The sequence below is a fragment of the Ciconia boyciana genome, chromosome 2 (genome assembly GCF_034638445.1).
Source record: "Ciconia boyciana chromosome 2, ASM3463844v1, whole genome shotgun sequence".
NCBI classification, from domain to species: domain Eukaryota; kingdom Metazoa; phylum Chordata; class Aves; order Ciconiiformes; family Ciconiidae; genus Ciconia; species Ciconia boyciana.
In genome coordinates this window covers 131710417-131729265 of record NC_132935.1, presented here as the reverse complement: position 1 = coordinate 131729265, position 18849 = coordinate 131710417, and the positions used below count along the sequence as shown (strand labels likewise).

The window sequence follows — 18849 nt, the reverse complement described above, 5'->3', positions numbered from 1 at the left end:
AATAACTTCCTCATGTCTCCCACTAGTGTTTTTGTAAAAGTAAAGGCATGACCCTTAGCTGGTAGAAGTGATTATAGCTCTGTTCAATTGTTCCTCTTGTGCCACGTTGGCATGGGGTTAAAAAGCTGCAGAGGAGAATCGGGCCGCTGGTGCTCTTCAGCGAGGAAAGAGGCAGCAGAGGTGACAGGAGCCTTTCAAACGGGCTTTCTTTGGCAGGGTGCTCATGACACACACCGAAAGCATATCGAACAATAATGCAGAAAACACCCCTGTGATGAGGAGCTGGCCTAAATGAGATAAAACTGTGGGCTGTATCCAGCCATCAGGCCACAGGCTCCCATCCCTGAAGCAGTACCGCCTGGAAATCAGAACGGTAGATTATTTAATGCAGACCATGAACACCTCCCTGCCAGGTACACAGTGCAATGACTGTTCAGGAAAAAAAATCTCTCTTCCTTTCAAGGTTGTCATTGTTCTCCTGTCGGTCCGTTGAAGGTTGCTGCTGGTGGCACACTGAAGTGTGTGTGATGGGGGGAGAAGACTTGGCTGAAGAGTAAAGGTTTTATTTCTGACATCTGTGGTTTGGGCATGGAGAGACAGGTTTTGAGAGCTTTCTAATTCAAGATTTCTTAATTTATGCAAAGACGTACTAAAAAAGCATGTTATTTACCAGAGACGCTGTCCTTCCTCCCACAGTCGATTCCTGTACCTGCAGATTTTGTGCAGTGCCTTCTTCTCAGGGGAATGTATCTACAGCTTAAAATTATATGCTTTTCTTTAACTGAGTCATTGTTTAAGTGGTTGGCTTAGCTCTTTGGGTGAATAGCTTATTTAAGCAACTGAAGTAGGGCAGCCTATTTGTTTGCTCGGGAAATAGCAGGTAGTTAGGCACACTTTCAACCTTTGTATTTTAAAGAAATCTTTTCCATCTTAGCATGAACATACAGATTTTGTGGACTTCTTGTTTTTTGTTTTCTGTTTTTTTTTTAAACACAGTACAAGTTTTCACATGGTCATTAGCTGAGGATACTTGGAAGCATTTAATTCTTCAGTCTCTTCCAATTCCTATTAATGATGCCCACTTACATTACAATAATGCCCATAGGTCTCTCACATTCCTTCAGGATCCCTCTAAATTATTATATAAATGTAGGAACTACAAGGAAATAGACTAGATATGACAACTTCTACAACAAGTACTCTATATCGTTGTCCCCCGAAAATGGGGAATTATGCTCTGTAATGCAGCTGTGTTGCTTCCTTGGGCAGGTTGATGGGCAGACTGGGACAGAAGTGCCCAGGTCCTGCACCCTCGGCTGCACTCCGTGGCTTCAGTTCCTGGTGTATCAGGAAGGCTGTGCAGCAGAGGGGGAGGATTCATCTCCTTCCACATGGCATCCTGGACACTGGGCTTGAGAGCTTGATTTGCTGTGTCAAATCTGTGTTCGGGGAAATTAATAGTGGTACATCCTTTTCCACTGGGCTGGAGCAAGTCATTTGGGGTGTGGAAAAAAAGCAGTTCTTCAGCTCCTTGTTGGAGATACTGAGCACTTACCTCAGATCCCTGAAATAGATGGGTATAAATACTTGATTAAAAAATATAGATAAAATGACAAAAAGAAATTTAGGAGCAAATAAAATGTTATATGTATTTGGTACATGGAGCAGGTTTGTAACACATTCTTGGTGAATGTTGATTACAAGGGTGGGAAAAGCCTAAAATACCTGCCTAGTTCTCTTACATATGTGACTTTGCATGTTATGTTTTTAGTTTGTAGCTACTGAGATCACCAAATCTCCCATGCATGAAATATGTGTGACTTTTCACAGTATTACTTAATCTGAAATACTCCTTTTCAGCTAGCAAATTGGCAAGGAATTTCCCAGACATGTGGTGTAGCTCAGATGATTCATTGCTTTTTGCTTCTCCTTTTATAGGGTTGCAAAATTCAGTAAAACAGCAGTTCAGCTTTTAATCTGAGTACAGTAGTTTGTGGAACAGCAGAGCAATCAAGAGAGTCTTTCAGGCTGCCTTTGTCTTCCGAAATTAATTGCTTGATTTTTATTATGCGCTTGCAGGAATTTGTAACTGTCTTGGTGCGAGACCCCAGGACACAGAAAGAAGACTCATGGCATTCTTACATAGACTATGAGATATTTATTCACGTAAGTATAAAAATATCAGCACAGATTCTTTGGTATCTTATTGCTGTTTCTGTCCCAGCCAGGGTTCTCTTTGGGGTATTAATGGAATTTGTTTACACCACTTCTGGGAGACTGGAGGATATTATTCTCCTTTTAACGACTGAGATGCAGTGGAACAGGTAAGGTGGGTTGGCCAAAGGCCGTGTGGTAGGTCTGGCAGAGCTGGGAGTTGAACCTGGTATTGTGTTCACATGTGCACTCCACAATGTCTTGCAACAGAGACTATTCTTAGCTTTACTTATCAGCTAGACGACTGTCGATGTCTTACCATTATAGAAGAATTTTGATGTTCAGGTATTCGTGGGAAAACAACTTTCTTTTCAAGTAATTATCTCGTTATTTGTACTTTAAATTCTCCTCAGTTCTTATTTTTGCCAAGTTATTTGGTTGCTGCAATGTGTTTGTTTTCAGTGTACCTTGACATTCATATTATGCTAGTTTAGTGGTGCCTGGATATGTCAAGTAACTACATTTGGGTTTATGATTGTAGTCTACCATATGTTAATGGGAGTGCACTTAGAATTATGGTTCTTGTGTGTCTTAAATCTGTCTTATACATCACTTTGTTTTGTTGATTATTCTTCTTTGGTGGATGGCATATGGATGGAGTTATCCTAATTTCCCAAATCTAGATCCAGGGATTTTAATTGCAACGTAAAAAAAAATAAAATGTTGTGAAGTGTATCTGCTATCAGGTGAAGAATTTGAGAGCACTGAGTTACATGGTTAATGCTTGGCACAAGACCGAAAGCATTTCCTTCCTGTGTGGGAGAGTTAAGCATTCAGCGTAATGAGAGCAAGCAGTCAAATGATAGCTTATTAAACGTCCGTCGTGACAAGTACTTCTCTCCTGTGTGGCAATCGGAGCTGTGAAACTTTTACATTTTGCAATGTGGTTTAAGTACTGGTTCCAAAGCAATTATATTTTTGACTTCTGGTAAATAGAAATTCTGTAGATTTGGCAGGGCAGGTGCTGTATTACTGTTTCACAGGCATCGGTGCTTCTGAATAGAAGTATATTACTGGCTTTCTCGGCGACTGCTAAGTTGGGGTGGTGTCATATAGACCCAGTGTTATATGATTCAGCACTGGGTATCTCTGAAGCTGATAAGCATCAGCTCAGCTTCCTACCAGCACAATGCCAGGGCTTTCAGAGACCGTGTCTCTAGGTCAGTCCTACCGTCCAGGCTTCTCAATGGATTCAAAATCTTCGGTCTGCCAGGCTCTTAGACCAGCTGGGTTCCCCTTCTGCCCAGGTCCTAGAGCATTTGGCTTCTTAAACTGTGAGGTATCCTGGATACTCATCTATTCCAGAAAGCTAGCATCTTTGGGCCCTCTACAGTCTGCATCACATGGCTGTCTACGAGTTGTGGCTCCTGGCAGGCGACTGAGCGTGGGTTGAACTGCAGGCAGATAATGGGGTCCTGTCTGGTAGGTGGGGTTTCATCTAAATGTATGCTCCACAGGAAAATTTGGCAAAAGCATTTAATTTCTGTGAATTGTTTCTCTTTTGATGAATTGGCGTTTTTCTAGTGGACTAATAGTGTTCTGTGGGAAAATTTCCAAATGCTGCTACTTGCAGAGAGCAGTCACATTGGTTTCTTTGATTTGATTTAAATAGGATTGCACACTGGAAGAACTCTATGTAGCTGTTTGCAGGATTATAACTAGAATAGCTAAACATGATTTTTTTTTTTCCTGCAAAGATTGGCATTATCTGATGAAACTTTTTGTATGCGATCTTTTTTCCTGTTACTGCAAGTTGTACTGTAATCCAGATCTCTTGCTTTTAAAAAGAAAAAAAGCGATGAAAAATATTTCCCTGAGAAGCAGTACAAACTGTCACCAGTCCTGTCTGAGATAAAGCACAGTCCTTAACCTAAACTGAACTAAAGTCAAGCTTTCCATTGGTGTCTCAGGGATTAGCATCTCAGATGTGTTTTTAATACCATGCCTGCACTTTAGCTTAAGCTGATTTACAAAGTAAAGTGTTTTTTATTTTCCCAACAGACAAACAGTATGTGCTTTACAAGGAAAACATCCTGTGTTAGACGACGCTTTCGAGAATTTGTTTGGCTTCGGCAGAGGCTTCAGAGCAATGCAGTGCTTATGTGAGCAACTTTATATATGGCTATTTAATAATCCGTCAATCATAGAAGGGGAGGATTGTTTCACCTTAATTCTGAGAATTACAGAAATCAGAGCTGGAAAGTGTCCTCTATTTCTTACTAGCACAAGTTTATTCTGTGCAAGGCATTTTCTCTGCTTTAAACCCAGAAGAATGTGGTTTGTACTGATACCCTTTGTTCGGTGAGTCCCCCTCTAATGTGTAACAGATTTGATCTGCATTTCCTTTTGCTATGCACAGGTAGCAGAAATAGCAATCTAGTGTAGGCGTAGGTGCTTTTAGGATGTGGTTAGGTTCTGCAAGGACCATCAGAGACCCAGCCAGACATGCATGCAGGCTTAACAACTGGACCAGAAAAATCAGATTAATTTATTTTTCCCTTTGAGGTCTGTGAGAAGCCCTCCAGTTTCTCAACCTTGTGTTCCCAAATTCGATTTCATGAGCTTCTGGAACATGACCCGTGATTTTTCACATGCTCAGGGTTGGCATTTGCTTATTGCATTTTTCTCCGCTGTTTCAGATTTGGTTTTAACTGTGTATTTGCTCCTTATTTATAAAGACAGCTACCTGAACTGCCATCTAAAACTCCCTTTTTCAATATGAACAACCCTCATCACGTGAACCATCGCCGGCAGGGTCTGCAAGAATTCCTGGAAAAGTAAGTACAGCCTATCCTAGAGATGTTGGCATTTTTATGAGGTCATCACTTCTCTGGTTTAAAATAGCTCATCTCTGGTACTTGAGAGCCACCGTGTGGTCATCTGTACATGTTACACATTTGGTTTTATTTTTTATTTGCACAGTCATATTGCATACACATGACTTCAGCTCTATTGGTTATAAGGAAACTTCAGCTGGGGCTTTTCCACTCTATTTCATTGCATTGGTTACAAATAATAGTTTTGGGTTTATGTCACTTTGCAGTTGTATACTAAGGTTGGGAGATCTTTCACCGTGATGTCTATTTCTAGCTTTCAAGAACGAGCTAGATATTCTCATACAAAGAAACAGACTTCTCTCCCTCTTTATGTTCATGGAGAATCAGTATCTTTGTGGGCTAAGCCCCTGGGAGCCTGGGAAAAGTCTGTAGCAAGATCTCCTAACACAGATATTTCCTATAATGCCAATTACTTTGTTTACCAGTCCCAGTAACATAAACAAGCTCTAGCAGCTGTGACCATTTTCAGTACAGCTGCAATCTGTATAAAATAATTCATCAGACTTAGCTAGAGTCTGACCTGTGTTACAAGGGAGTTCTGTATGAATTTCAGTACTGCATCCCTCAGTCCCGCTGCTGTAACCACTGCACCTTCTGCAGTGGCAGAGACCCTGTTGGTGTAATTTTCTGCTTTGTCTGCCATTCTCATAGTACCCTGGCACCGCCGGTGTGAGAGCAGGCTGCTCACAACTGCTGGGGCAGGAATTGTGCATACACTTGCAGGCTCTGTTTAGCCACTGCTCGGGGTAAGGGCATGGTGAAAACACTGTGAGTAGAGACCATTCATCTTCTTCCAGTATCAATGTTTCCATGAATCAGATCTGCATAAGGAAAGAAAAAAGTAAATAATTTAAGTAGGCTTTAAACCTCGTGGTCAATGGGTAGAGGAATATTGGACCCACTGTTTTTCCAGTCAGTGTATTATAATTATAAGCCTCCCTAACAGACAACAAATCATTGGTCCTGAGGTATATTTGTTAGGCTTAACAGCTGAAGGCAGGGAGAGCTAACTGCTGCAGGAATAATATTCTGTATACAGTTATATAGGATCTGTGGCCAAAAGGGTAGCCAATAAATACTGGTTGAAGGCATGTGAGACAGGGAAGGGAAAGCAGAAAAGGTTCAGAGGTTTTTTTTCTGCACCTCGGGAAAGAAGAACAGTGAAATAGAGTGACTGTGTTTCTAGAGGTGATAATATTAATGGTCATACGAAGGGTGTGGTAGTTCAGGTCCCTGGGTCTGAGCAGTTCTAGCTTAGCTGTGCTGCCCCATGGAGTAGTGCGTTTCCAAAATCATTCTCATTTTAAAATGGCAGAGGCCAATCTGCTAACAAGGTACAGTATTTCAGCATGAAAAAAAAATTACAAGCACTGTCTGTGCTTCAGAAGGCAAAACAGAGAGGTAGATTCTCTTAAAACACATCCTCACTCTCCAATTTTGTGGATGTCTATAGCTTAAATGGGTACTGACAGCAGAAAATGGCAGCATGTGGAGCGTTTTACCTTGCCTCTGTTAGTCCAGGAGTGGGAAAAGAGGCATCTCTGTTGTAAGGTGATGATTTAAATGTTTGAACTTGGATGCTGTTTAGAAAGGTGTCAGCTTTCTCTCAGCCCTGGGGAACAGTTGGAAGGAATTTTCAGAGATAGAGTTGTGTTATGATGAATTGGCTTGGCACCTTACGTGCCGTACCATTGCCCTCTGCTGGCTGGCACCTCTGTGCTGCTGCTGCTGCTTACAGAAGGGACCTTTTACTGGCTCAGCTAGCCTGCCATGATGCTCCCCCCCCTACCCCCCTTTTTTTATGAGTCTGAACCAAAGGTTATGATTTCTTTCTCTGAAATTGCATTTGTGGGCCTCATTGACGTGTGTGTGTGTATATATATATATATATATATGCACATGCTTGACTTTAGTAAAGCTCTAGGCCTGGATGCTGCATCTTCTGAGTGTGGCAATGCCAGGAGAAGCAGGACCTCCCTGGTATATTAGGAAGGGGGTGGGAAAGGAGCCAGAAAGTAGTTGCAAGCAGTGGTGTAACCCAGCACTGCAAAGCTGAGTGCTCTGTTCACCCCAGCAATGATGTGACCCCACAAGCTCACAGCCCCACTGGTGTTTCTTTGTGACAGTGGGAAGAAATGGCATTCGAGCCTATGTGGACCTGTCAAGGGAGAGGTTCATAGGTAACATTCAGATGCCCGCATGCGATGCAGAAACCCGAGCTTCTCTCTGCTCTCAGTGCCTTGTGAGGTTATCAGGATCCGAGCCATCTCTGAAATGGAGTTTAGATCTTTCACAGTCTCAGTTTGTGCCCTGTGCCCATTGCTGTGTGAGCAGGTTGCTGCCACCTCTGCCCAGACAGGAGCCACATGCCTGAGGAGTAAGGATTGAGCGGCTGTAGGCTCTCTGGTATTCAGCTCCTGGCCCTGGGAGCTCCTCCATATTGCCTATACGTGGACAGCTGTGGAGTTCTCTTGTCCTCCTTCACACATCGCTCCAGAACGAGTTAGCTTGGGGCAAGGTGCTTACTTAGAGCCTTTGTGAAGCCTCTCCGTGCTGAGCACAGTAGCATGAGAATTAGGCCAACAGCTGGAAACTACAGCAAAGCACTAGAGTTTGGTGAGATCTGGAAACGGGTCTCCCATTTTGATTTGGCTTTACTGCAGAAATGCAGGGTAAGACCTGCTTGTCTTATAGGTTATTATCTCTGAGTGATGAAGAGCTGTAAAGCTCACTTCTTGTCTGGGCATAATTTAATATTTCAAAAGGCCATTTGCATTAACGGAAGTCAGCTAGCCCCCTTTCAATTATGAATTACGTCGTAAGAATAAGGAAAATGATGTGTTTTTCCTGGTAAGTATCCTCATGCCTTTGCGGATGTCTGTAAAATCACAGGAAAAGCTTATTCTTAAATTGGAGGTCAAAATTAAAACACTATCTTATAATATTACGTTCTGTCAGATCCTCTTTGCTTTCATTCCTTTCTAGCTGCACAGGTTTAACTTCAGGATTTAGATTACCTTCACAGAAGATCATCCATGCTTGCTTATTAGAAAGCTAATTAACAAAACTGTTTTAAATGAAGTTGGGTTCAATCACTGACACTTTCTTATTGAATACAGTTGGATCCCCAAAAAATTACGTGGTTTAGGAAAAAGGATTAGTCTTGAATTAGTTTTCAAACAAGTTTATGATGGGGTGGAAGACATACTAGGAGTTTTGAGAAATGCAGCGCTCAGATCCACAGGAGACAAAGGGCATCCAGTGTCGCTGCTCTGGATGGCTGTGCGTTGGGCTCACTTGGTGCCAAACAAGCCACCCAAAACTTGGCTGCCTAAGGCAGAGCCGTTCTCTGGAGGTGGCTGGGGTTTTGCCCTTCTCCTCGCACCTCCTTACCTTCCCCACTGCAGTCCCACAAGCAGGAGCTGGTGCAGGGTCAGAGGACTCTCCTGGAGGTGTCTCCCCTGGGTGCTCTCTCAGGGATGCGGAAGGCGGGAGCCTGGCTCCAAAGGGGACAGATGCCAGCTTGCCAGGGCTCAGGCAGGAGCATCGGCGGCCGCGGGGCAGGTGGGATCTCCTCGGGCGAGTGGTGGCTGCCTCTTTCCAATGGAGCCTTGCTCATATTTCCTATCTGGGGAGTGAATAATGCCTAGCAGGAGCATGTCACTTAATCCTTTCTTAAACGTATGCGTTATCAGATGCCCAACAGTTGCTTTGCAGTTGCTGGCTCTCAGTAACATTTCCTCCCTTATAAAAAATGAAGGAGGAAACACAGTCGGCTTTTTTTAAGAGGAAACTGGGGCTTTGTTTGCTGTGGGCTGGGGCTGAGGGGCTGCATGCTCAACAGAGGGCACCACAGCACAGGCTGTCATCCCCTGCCTCGCAAATCCTGGGTTTTTTTCTTCCCCTTGCTCTCATGATATGATGTAAATGGGCAGAGTAAATTTGTTGAAAACAAAATCGGAGTGTTAACCTTCCACACACATGCAAGTGTGCATCTGTCATTGTATTAGGTTACAGTAGATACAGGAAATCTTTAGTTAGGATTAAGTTGTACTGTTCAGCCATATGTTGTTCTCCTCCAGCAGAACAGTGTATAATATACCTAATAAAATCACGTTGAAGAAAACCAGATTTTGGACCTTGTCCAAATAAGACAAAACACATGTTTTGTCTTTTGTAAATGTTCTTGCTGTAACAGAGGGAAGGACTAATACTCCTCGTATAGTATCCAGCATTTCTTCAAAAATGACATTTATTTATTTTGGTTGTAAAGTCATGTTTTTCGGCCCTGCTTCTTTAAAGGTCTAGAGATCACGAGCATTTACTGAAAGCTTACAAACAAAGATTCACGTGGCCACGAGTAAAAATGATTTTATTATCTCTAATTCAAATGTAGAGCCTTATCCTGCAGCCCCCTTAATCACATAAGTAGTCATTATGCATGTGAGCAGTCTGGCTGAGAGGAGTGAGATCTCTGACAAGTAATGACTACTGATGGGATCAAGACTTGCAGGATTTAGCCTTTCGTTCTTATTCCAGGCGTGCATAGAAGGTCTGTTGTCCTCTTAAATATGCTCGGTCCGTTTATAGGAATTATCACCATGAGCCATGACTCTTCCATTAGCGCGATGGCAGTGAGAGCTGATTTACATCGCTGTAGCCGCAGCTTTGCACTGACGCTGGCTGTAATAGAACTGTTTGAGAAGCACTGGGAGGGCTACTGGTTGTGTTCAAACTGCGCACGCGTTCAGCCTCTGCTAAGACATCCGAGTATTAATATTATGACACTCCGCCTTTCCTCTTGCCTTTTTAATTTGTTAGGTTGCGTTTTGTAATTTTGATTTTTTTTTTTTTTAAAGTCCTTGGAGCCAAATCTATTTTTTTAGATGTACAACCCTTCACACAGTGAGTCTCCAGGACAGCAAAAGCCCTGGAGAGCAACTGCTATGCCAGCACTTAATACTACTAGTAACATCTGGTGACAAATGTATGGTTATTTCCTTGAAGAAGGAATATTTTGAACAAGAAAGCATAACGCTTTTGGATAGCACAGAATTTCTTTTTCATTTTGATTGCTGGAAGGATACAATTAAAAAGCAATCTAACCTGTTGGTTCAGATGGCGGGGGGGAAAGCAGAAATTTTTTTTTTAATTAAAAGAAAGAAGAAATGCTTCAAGGGTATGACTGGGTGAAAGGTGTTCATATATTTGCTTTCAGGATGGTTTTAAATGGTTTGCAAAATGCATTGAGTGTTTGGTCCCTTCCCCCCTTGTGAACGTGTGTGTGTGTATATATATACATATATATATATATATATACACATACATATATATGTGATTAACTTTATGAACATCTTTCCATTTCTTTGCCTTGGTTTCTCTTCACTCCTTTCACCTCCAGATGGCACTATGAAGCAGAAAAGAAAATTACTGTGAAATAATGAGTCCAATGTAAAGTAAAATTGGAAATTGAATTATAGCTGCAGAAAAAGAACAGTAGCCTTGAGGTCCTGATCAGTCTGTACTCTTATCACTTTTGTTTGCTGTTCCATGTGTTAGGTTACTGCCGAGTTAATAACAGTGCTTTAGCAGTTCAAGGCTTAGCAGAATTGTACTGGACATGAAATAAAGCTAAAATGAATTTGTGTCCAATATCATTGACATTAGTGCTCATTACTTCTCTGGTGTAATGCCTCAAACCATCTAAAATCAATTTTAAAGATTACCGATTATTTTATAAAGAAAATAAAATACGTTTCAAACAGCAACAGAGCTGTAAGTGTAGTGTAATCTCATGAACAGTTAGTTACTTGTGTTTTCGCTGGTTGGCAGGAAACTTTTGAAGGTACGGCAAGAGGAAAATCTGTGAAACTAAATGCCATCCACAGAATTTAATGTCTTGGCTTTTTGCTGGGTTACTTGGTATTAGACACGCAAATGTTAGAATTGCAGAAATGTGCATCCCCTCATTGTGCTTGTAAGCCTGGGAAAAACAGTAACTCTAGTTACTCTACAGTAAACTCCAGCATGTTGTGTTTTTTTTTTTTTTCCTTTTTTAAGAGGAAGAAAAGATGAAGGAGAATATTTACTCCCCCAATTGCATAAACTATAAGCGTGGATTTATTGTGTGGAATTATACTTTTTCTTTTACTTTTTGTTGCAATGTTTGTCTTTGGAATGTATGTTTATCAAGAGTCAAGGCTGAAATCATCTTTTAGTGGCTGCTGAATGACGGCTTTTCAAACTGTATTCATGAAGCTGTTGCTGTCAAGGTGTGTAGACCTGTAAAGTCTGTGTTTTGAATCATTTTTACACAGCATTTGCTGGCTTCTTTTAGACTACGAAGAAGTTTTTCTGTATATTAATATGCTGCGTGCATTCATTTTACAGCTATTTTTAATGTTTATTTTTAAGTAAAATTGTGAGAATTTAGATCGGATTAAAAAGGCTTTCTCTAGGTATGAAAGTGTGCTTATTTTGAACTTCAGCGAAATCTGGTCCTTCTGAGACTGAATTTCAAATGCACCTGGTAGATCATTAGGGTCATTGCAGACATTTCCTTGTTGGAAGGTGTCAAAGTTTGAGTTATTTGGTTGAGACTGTGTGCGTGTGTTTACCCAGGCAAATGAAATGTGCATGTACACACATATCCCGCACTTTCAGTTAGGTATCTCTTATTACTTATTTTGATTTGACAGATTTTTATAGGCTTAGATGAAGCCAGAAATCCTTTAGTGTATTTAGTAAACGTTATTGTAACGTCGGCCACTTCAGGGAACAGTTTTCAGAACGTATTTGTGTTTTAAAACATTACAGTGCAAACACACCATTAATCTTATTTGAGAGAAGGAACTAATCAGTTATACTTTTCATTTTAGTCAGAGTACCTATAGAATGCAATATTTCTTTCTGCTCTTACTAGTTCTTACATTAATGTCATCTCTTGTTTCCTATTGCTTAGCAATGACTTTTTTGGTAACGACTGTAATCTAAATGGGTAGAAATAGGTAAATATTGACTCTTAATAGTTTTGATTTGTTTAAAGATATTTTAATAATTTTCTGTGGAGCACTGTTTGGCATGGTCATAGGCTCTGATGACTTTATTACATGAGTAAAATTACATGTACATATAAAATAAAAGAGTCTCTTGTTAATCACTGTAGGATTTGTGTATTCAAGAATTCCTTCTTTAGGAAATGTTGCAGCAAAGTTGCTTCCCTCCCCCTCCAAAATAGTGATGATGATCCTCAATTCTCAATCCTTGTAAAAGTATCTCTACAACTTTCTGTGTTACTGGAATGTATTGTATTTTGTTTACTCTCACTTGATGTAAGTAAATACTCTGTGCTAAATTTATTTGAAGACTTAATTTAAAATTAAGTCTTAAAATAAACCAAAATATAAACCAAAGATTAAAATGGACTTTTGAAAAGAACAGCTGGATTGAAATAGTATTTAAGATTCCCTGAAAACTGTTTGCAAGTAAATTTAAATCAGTGTAAGTAAATTTAAATCAGTGTTCAGTATTAGCATTTTCATCCTAGCTTAAACGTACACCTATTTGTAAAAGTGTAAATTATTTCGGCTAGTGTTGGCTCTGTTGTTTACAGGTATTTCAAAGTTCTGACACTGCGTGTGTATGAAGTCGTCTGTCTCTGTGCACACTTGTTTCCCCCACCAAAGAAACCGATGACTTACAATTTTTAGAAAAGCTCAGCTATTTAAAAAAAAAAAAAAAGAGTTCTCAAATGGAGACTAAATTTTCGTAAGAGTATATGCCTCCAACTGCCTAAAAATCATTAATTGATCCATGTGGTAATAACAGATGGTTAAATGGAAGAAATGTCCTTGAAGTTATTCTAATAGCAGATGTGCCTAACTATTAGCTTCGTGTTTTTACTCACCTAAAATTCCAAATAATGTAATAACAAAGTAACACACACCTAATCATTTTAGTATGTTCATTACCTTCTGTTACTGATTTAAGATTCATCTGAAAACTTAAAAGCAGGACATCATTTAGAATTTATTCTGGTAAAACACTTTAAAATATATGTGCATCTATATAAAAAACATTTGACTTTTTTTCTTTTTCCAGGATCCTGCAAGATACATTATTGCTTTCAGACAGTAGGCTTCACCTCTTCTTACAGACTCAGCTAAGCCCCGAAGATATGGAGGCTTGTGTATCTGGACAGACCAAATACTCTGTTGCTGATGCGATTCATAAGTTTGCCTCTTTGAACAGACGGTTTCCTATAGAAGATGAAGAGAGAAAAAAAGGAAAAAATGATGCGGACTCTGATTCAGAGAGGTGATTTCTGCATTTCCTTACTTTCTGAGATTATATATATATACATACATACACACATGCATGCTTCACTTTTTTTGTTGATGTAATACTAAGATAATGAAAAAATTAATTGACTGAGATTTTATTGAGCTGTGACAGCTCATCATAGAAGTCTTCACACACACCTCCACACTGAATTAATGAATGCAGTAGAAATTCAATTATCTGCATTCTGATTATGTGAATTTCATTTAGTCAGACTTGAATTATTCGCGTTTAAATTATCTTGCTAAAAAAATATCCAACTGCACTCCAAATGGCTAATTAAAAGTCCAAATTTCCTGTCTCTCTTTGTGACTGGAGATAATTAAAGTTCTCCTCTGTTACTCAGGCTTTGAGTGTGTTGTGAAAACCAATTTCCTCCTTTTTTTTTTCTTTTTTTTTTTTTCTTCCCCTCCCTCTCCCCTTTTCTGCAGTTCATCCTCCGGGCTCAGACCTAGTGATGACAGCATTTCATGCGGATGTAAAGCAAGCCCAGCTTCTGAAGAATCATGAAAAATCATTCCTGTATTGCTATCTTAAGGACAGTACAAAGCAGTTTCTGTTTACTGGTTACGTGTACCACATAAACACGGCTGGCTGGTAACGCGTACCTAAAAGACGCGTTGTCAATACAACCATATGTCCTTACAAAATTTTCAAAACAGACCTTGATACAATTTCTTTGTTGATTTATTATGTATGTTGATTCAGGTCTACATGCTACCTATTACATTTAGGTTTTTGTGACTATTAAAATCTCAGTATTGGGTAAGTCATGCTCTGCTGACATACCCGGCAGTTAAAATATTTCCCTTAGTGAGTGCATGTCTCGGGTCTGAAAAATAAAGATAACTTAATTCCTCAGATTAAAAGTTGGTATATCGTATCAAATATATTCAAAGCATCTTTTTGTAATTTGCATCAGAGAAGTTTCATCTTTAGAAGTCATTTGACATTGGTGATGAAATTACATACCCCACAGGGTATTCACTTTTTAAAGTAGCTCAGCCACATCAGCAAAACAACATTTGTACAAACTATATGCTGCTGACAATTTGAGATATAAATATATCTTCCTCTGGTCTTTCTGTAATGTTTATGGAAAGCTTGGTTTTATCATGCATAAGAACTGAAGGACAAAATTCTTGAGCATGGTTGCTTAGAAGTTAGGAATATTAATAAAAATGACATCATTTCTAGGCTTGCTGGAGATTCTCAGTTCCCAGGGAATTACAGATACTTGTCCCCAGTGAAAATCCTGGATGAAGTCCATTGACACCAATGGCTGAATTTTGCATTGACCTCGCTAGAGCCACGATTTCATTTTCAGCATGTTTAACTTTAGGCAACTATATTTGAGGATGCTGGGAGAGATGTTTTAGTTTAGCAGCTGAAACAGAGAGTATCTCCGTCTCCAAGATGATGATAATCACACAGCTATAACACGCTGTACGGACGTGGACCTCTCCACTCTTTGGGAGTAACAGGAGCTGCTGATTTCATTGCGGCTGTAGTTAACGCGTTGGAATATTGACTTTTTCACAAACAAAAGGCAGGCTTGAACACAACTTCGTAACCACCAACACTTACTTTGATTAAATGTCAGTTTTGTTCGTTATTTTTAACAGCAGCTGCATAGTGTCTTGTCCCAGATTCTGTCAAAGGAGTATGTTTCACTGTGGTGTTGTATTTATATTTGACATTTAACTGCTATTAAAAAGAGCTAGGGGGTCTGATCACCCTAGCAAAGCTCCCATTAACTTCAGTGCTGTAGTTACCGACCTAGAAATGGATTTTTTTTTTTTTAAGAGTTCTGTGGATACTTTCACAGAAGGAGCATTTTAAACCTGTGAATTATAGAAACAATAGATTATTAAATGGCCAGATAATAAAGGTTAGCATAGGCATGTGGGGGCATGTTTTTTTAAAGCATCCAGCTGGGAATCTGTGTAATTTTAGAAACATGTTTTAATAGCCCGAGGATAACATCTCTTAGGTAACTACTTTAAGCCACTGTATTTTGTTGACGGTAGCACTTTTATAAGATAAATATCCATGTTTCTTTTTGCTCGGTCTTACTGAATTGCACAAATGTATCTATTCACATTCTCAGCTTGTGTGTGAGTTAGCAGCAAAGCTATTTTAATGTAAAAGTGATAACATTTAATTAAAGCAACAAGTTATCACTGAAACTAGCTTAAAAAATAGCTGTTATTGCCAGGCAGAGATGTTTGATTACTTGACTTTTTTTTTTTTTTGAGGTGGCACATTACAAGAAAAATTGTTTAGCAAATTTATTTAAAAGATGGGGAAAATATAAAAACAAAAACTGGAATAATGTCTGAGAAAGATATTAATGTTTTTATTTAACACGATGTTAGGGTAGTGGCGTTTTTGTTTTGTTTTAAAAGATTGAGCTAAACTGTTGAAGCACTTTACAATTCTGGCCTACTAACACTCCCCCAATATCCGACTAACATTACAGAAATACAAGGTTTGGAGAGCCTTTGTGGCTATTTTTTAATTCTAGGAGCTTATCTGTATGCCAGTGAGTGTTTTCCAAATGAAGATGTTTCTGAAAGAAATACTTGTTTTCTAATAGTACTATTGTTGTTATTTTCTTCATCACCGTGTTCAAAAATTCTAAGACTACTATCACAGAAGTTTTTTCGCAGCTTTGACAGAAATTTGTTTAAATATTTATCTTTTGAATGTTGTTTGTGTAGCTAGTATAACTGGAATTTTTTTTATTAAAGGGGAAGAAAAAGTATTCTATGCTCTAGTATGTATTCTTTTTGTATCAGCTGTGTGTAACTGCATACAAATGCTTTAAGACATTTTGTTTAATTTGGAACATTTGAATGTAACGTACAAATTTAAATGTAAAAAAAATTATTTTTAACGTCTTTTGTGACTTCAATGATTTGGTGATTTTTCAACACTGTGTAATATATTTTGATTCAGTTGATCAGTGGTGTTTTGATTATCATTTCTTAGTTTTAAACAATGCTGATATTTCCTACTAGTTTTTAAACAGGCTAATATCTAGTTTATAATATCATCTAACTACTATTGCTAATTTATATCTAATTGCAATAATTCTGCACTCAAAAACTTTATCTTTTGCTTAGAACTTTATATTCTCATTTTTATGATGATTTATTAAAAGCTTTTAAGTAATTAAATAAGACAAGTTACCACTTTTTATTTTGTGTTTAAACCTGCCAGTAAGGTTTCCTTTATTTCAATATCAGTGTCCTAATCACTTTATGACTTACCATGTGTAATTTACTCTTCAACTATTTTTGTAATATGTGTATATATACACACATGCTGTTGTGTTTGGGTTTGTTGTTACTGGTTTTCTAGAAAATGTAAAGAAGTGAAAATAAGTCCAGTCGTATGTGCTATCAAATTCTGTAACGTGTAACTTAAGAATAATGTAAACTACTATTAAGCAACCTGTTACTTACAGTGTCATTGACAAACACCTTCAAGAAAGATGAGAAAAATTGTCTTTGGAGTGAAAATTTTCATTTAAATAGCAATGTAATTTTATAAGCACTGAGAAAATTTATACTCTTCAATGCCCCACCGTATAACACGGCAGAATGCTGCGTCCAAGTCTTTTTTTGGACATGTGATATGTTGACATTTTTTCAGAGCGGTATTTAAATGATATAGGTACACGCTATTTGTAAAATACAAGGGACAGATGAAGTCAGGGTGTGCAGCGGCGAGAATAAAGCTTGTCTGTTGCGGGGTCGTCCCCCTGTAATGGCAGGAGCTGGGGCAGGGCTACTGACCAGGGCGTTCACCATTCCCCACTAGCTTCTACAGTGCTGCGAAAACGTAAACCGTTATTTCCAGTATCGGGTTGATTCTTTTCATGAAAGGCCTAAGTGCTGGAGGAAAGACACAATTATTCCCTTCTTCGGTGTTAAAAATACTCTGTAACGTGTTAAATCGCTTCTTCGCCTTCTGGAATAAAACCTCCTTAGAAAGTAATGCCAGTGACCTTGTAACACAGAAATCAAGCTTTCTCCTTGGGGCTTACACCCCCGAGACGCCCATCGCCCACGCGGGTGCGTTTGTGCGTGTGCGCCCGCGGCAGCTCCCGCGCAGGGGCAGGCGAGCGCTGCTCCCAGGGCGACCGGCAGCCCCGGGTGCCCGCGGGGCTCGGCCGCCGCGCTGCCCCACAGCGGCTGCTCCCGCCGGGTACCGCGCCGGGAAACGGGGGGAAAAAAAAAAAAAAGGGAAAAAAGGGTCGCGCTCCCCGGGAGGGAGGGAGGGAGGCAGGAGCGCCGCTCCCCGCCGCCGCCGCTGCGCCCCGGCCCGGCCCTTCCCCGCGCCCCGTCCCCTCCGGGCCCTGCCCCGGGGCCGCCGGCCGCGGCGCGGAGCGGGGCGAGAGCCTTACCTGGGGCCGCCGTCCTCTCCGCCCCGCTCCGCTCCGCTCCGCCCCGCCCGGCCCGGCAGGGCCCCCCGGCGCAGGGCCGGGATCGCGGCGGCGGGGTGCGCGCCGGCCGGCCGCAGGGTGCGCGCACGCGCGTGCCTGCGCTGGCGGGGGGGCGGGGGGCGGCTGTCAGGGAGCGGAGCCGCCGGGCCTTGATCCGGTAACTCCGGCAACCGCAGCCCATGGCAACGGCGGGGGAAGAGGAGGGCGGGGAGCGGCCCGGGGGGGGGCCCGGCCGCCCGCGCTCCCGCGGCGCCCCCCTCCCCATCCCCGCGCTCACGCGCGGCCGCGGAAGGCGCCAGCCCGGCTCTCTCCGCGGGGGCGGCGCGCAGACCGGCTCCGCGCCCCCCGGCAGCCCGTCGTTCCCCCCCCGCTGCCCCGGGCCCCCTCATGCCCCCCCTCCCGCGCAGACGGCGCCCCCGCCCCGCGCCAGCCCCGCCGCGCCGCGCCGCCAGGGGGCGCTGTGGGTCAGCGAGAAGCGCGCAGCCGGGCGGGGCGCGGCGCGGGGAGGGCGGGGTGGGGCGGGGCGGGGCGGGGGGCGAGCCCCGCGCTGGGAGCGCGCTCGGCTTCCGCCGCTGTCCGCGGGGCTTGTGAAATCTGTTCCGGTTACTTCTCGGTTTTGCTGCTCCCCACCCCCCCTCCCAGAGCCCCTCCCGTGGCCGCGCAGCTCCGCAACCGGGCAAAACGGGGGCCCCCACCCCCCGCGCTGGGAATGGGGCTCAGGCGGGGCGGGGAGGCGGTACCTGCCTCCTCAAGGGGAAGTCCCCGCCGCCCCCACGCACCGGCTCCCACGGCACGGCAGTGCCGGGCTCCGCAATTTTTATTTTTTTCATTTAAAAAAAAAAATAATTTTTTTTTAATCCAAAAGCAATGAGGGGCCAGCGCAGAGCCGAGGCGTGCCACTTGCCAGCCTCCGTGGCAGGCAGGCTGCGCTCAAGTGGAGGCCTTTCCGCGGAACAACAAGAGCCAAAAGGCCTTGTGTCACCCAGTTATGTAAGGCACAGTCTC

The 18849-nt window shown here is 41.9% G+C and overlaps 1 protein-coding gene across 3 annotated transcripts in view; it reads left to right on the top strand.

Moving 5' to 3' along the window:
* Window positions 1-16529, top strand: part of SNX10 (sorting nexin 10) — a 40988-nt gene extending 24459 nt beyond the window's left edge. For 2 of the 3 annotated variants that reach the window (XM_072854094.1, XM_072854095.1), the window contains exons 3-7: window positions 2080-2166; window positions 4216-4316; window positions 4893-4991; window positions 13152-13367; window positions 13823-16528. In XM_072854094.1, the coding sequence (XP_072710195.1) occupies window positions 2080-2166; window positions 4216-4316; window positions 4893-4991; window positions 13152-13367; window positions 13823-13901 (582 nt within the window). In that variant the 3' untranslated portion in view covers window positions 13902-16528. Of the gene's footprint in view, window positions 1-2079; window positions 2167-4215; window positions 4317-4892; window positions 4992-13151; window positions 13368-13822 lie in introns of those variants that run through there. The other variant, XM_072854096.1, reaches the window with a different exon arrangement.
* Window positions 16530-18849: the final 2320 nt, after the last annotated feature.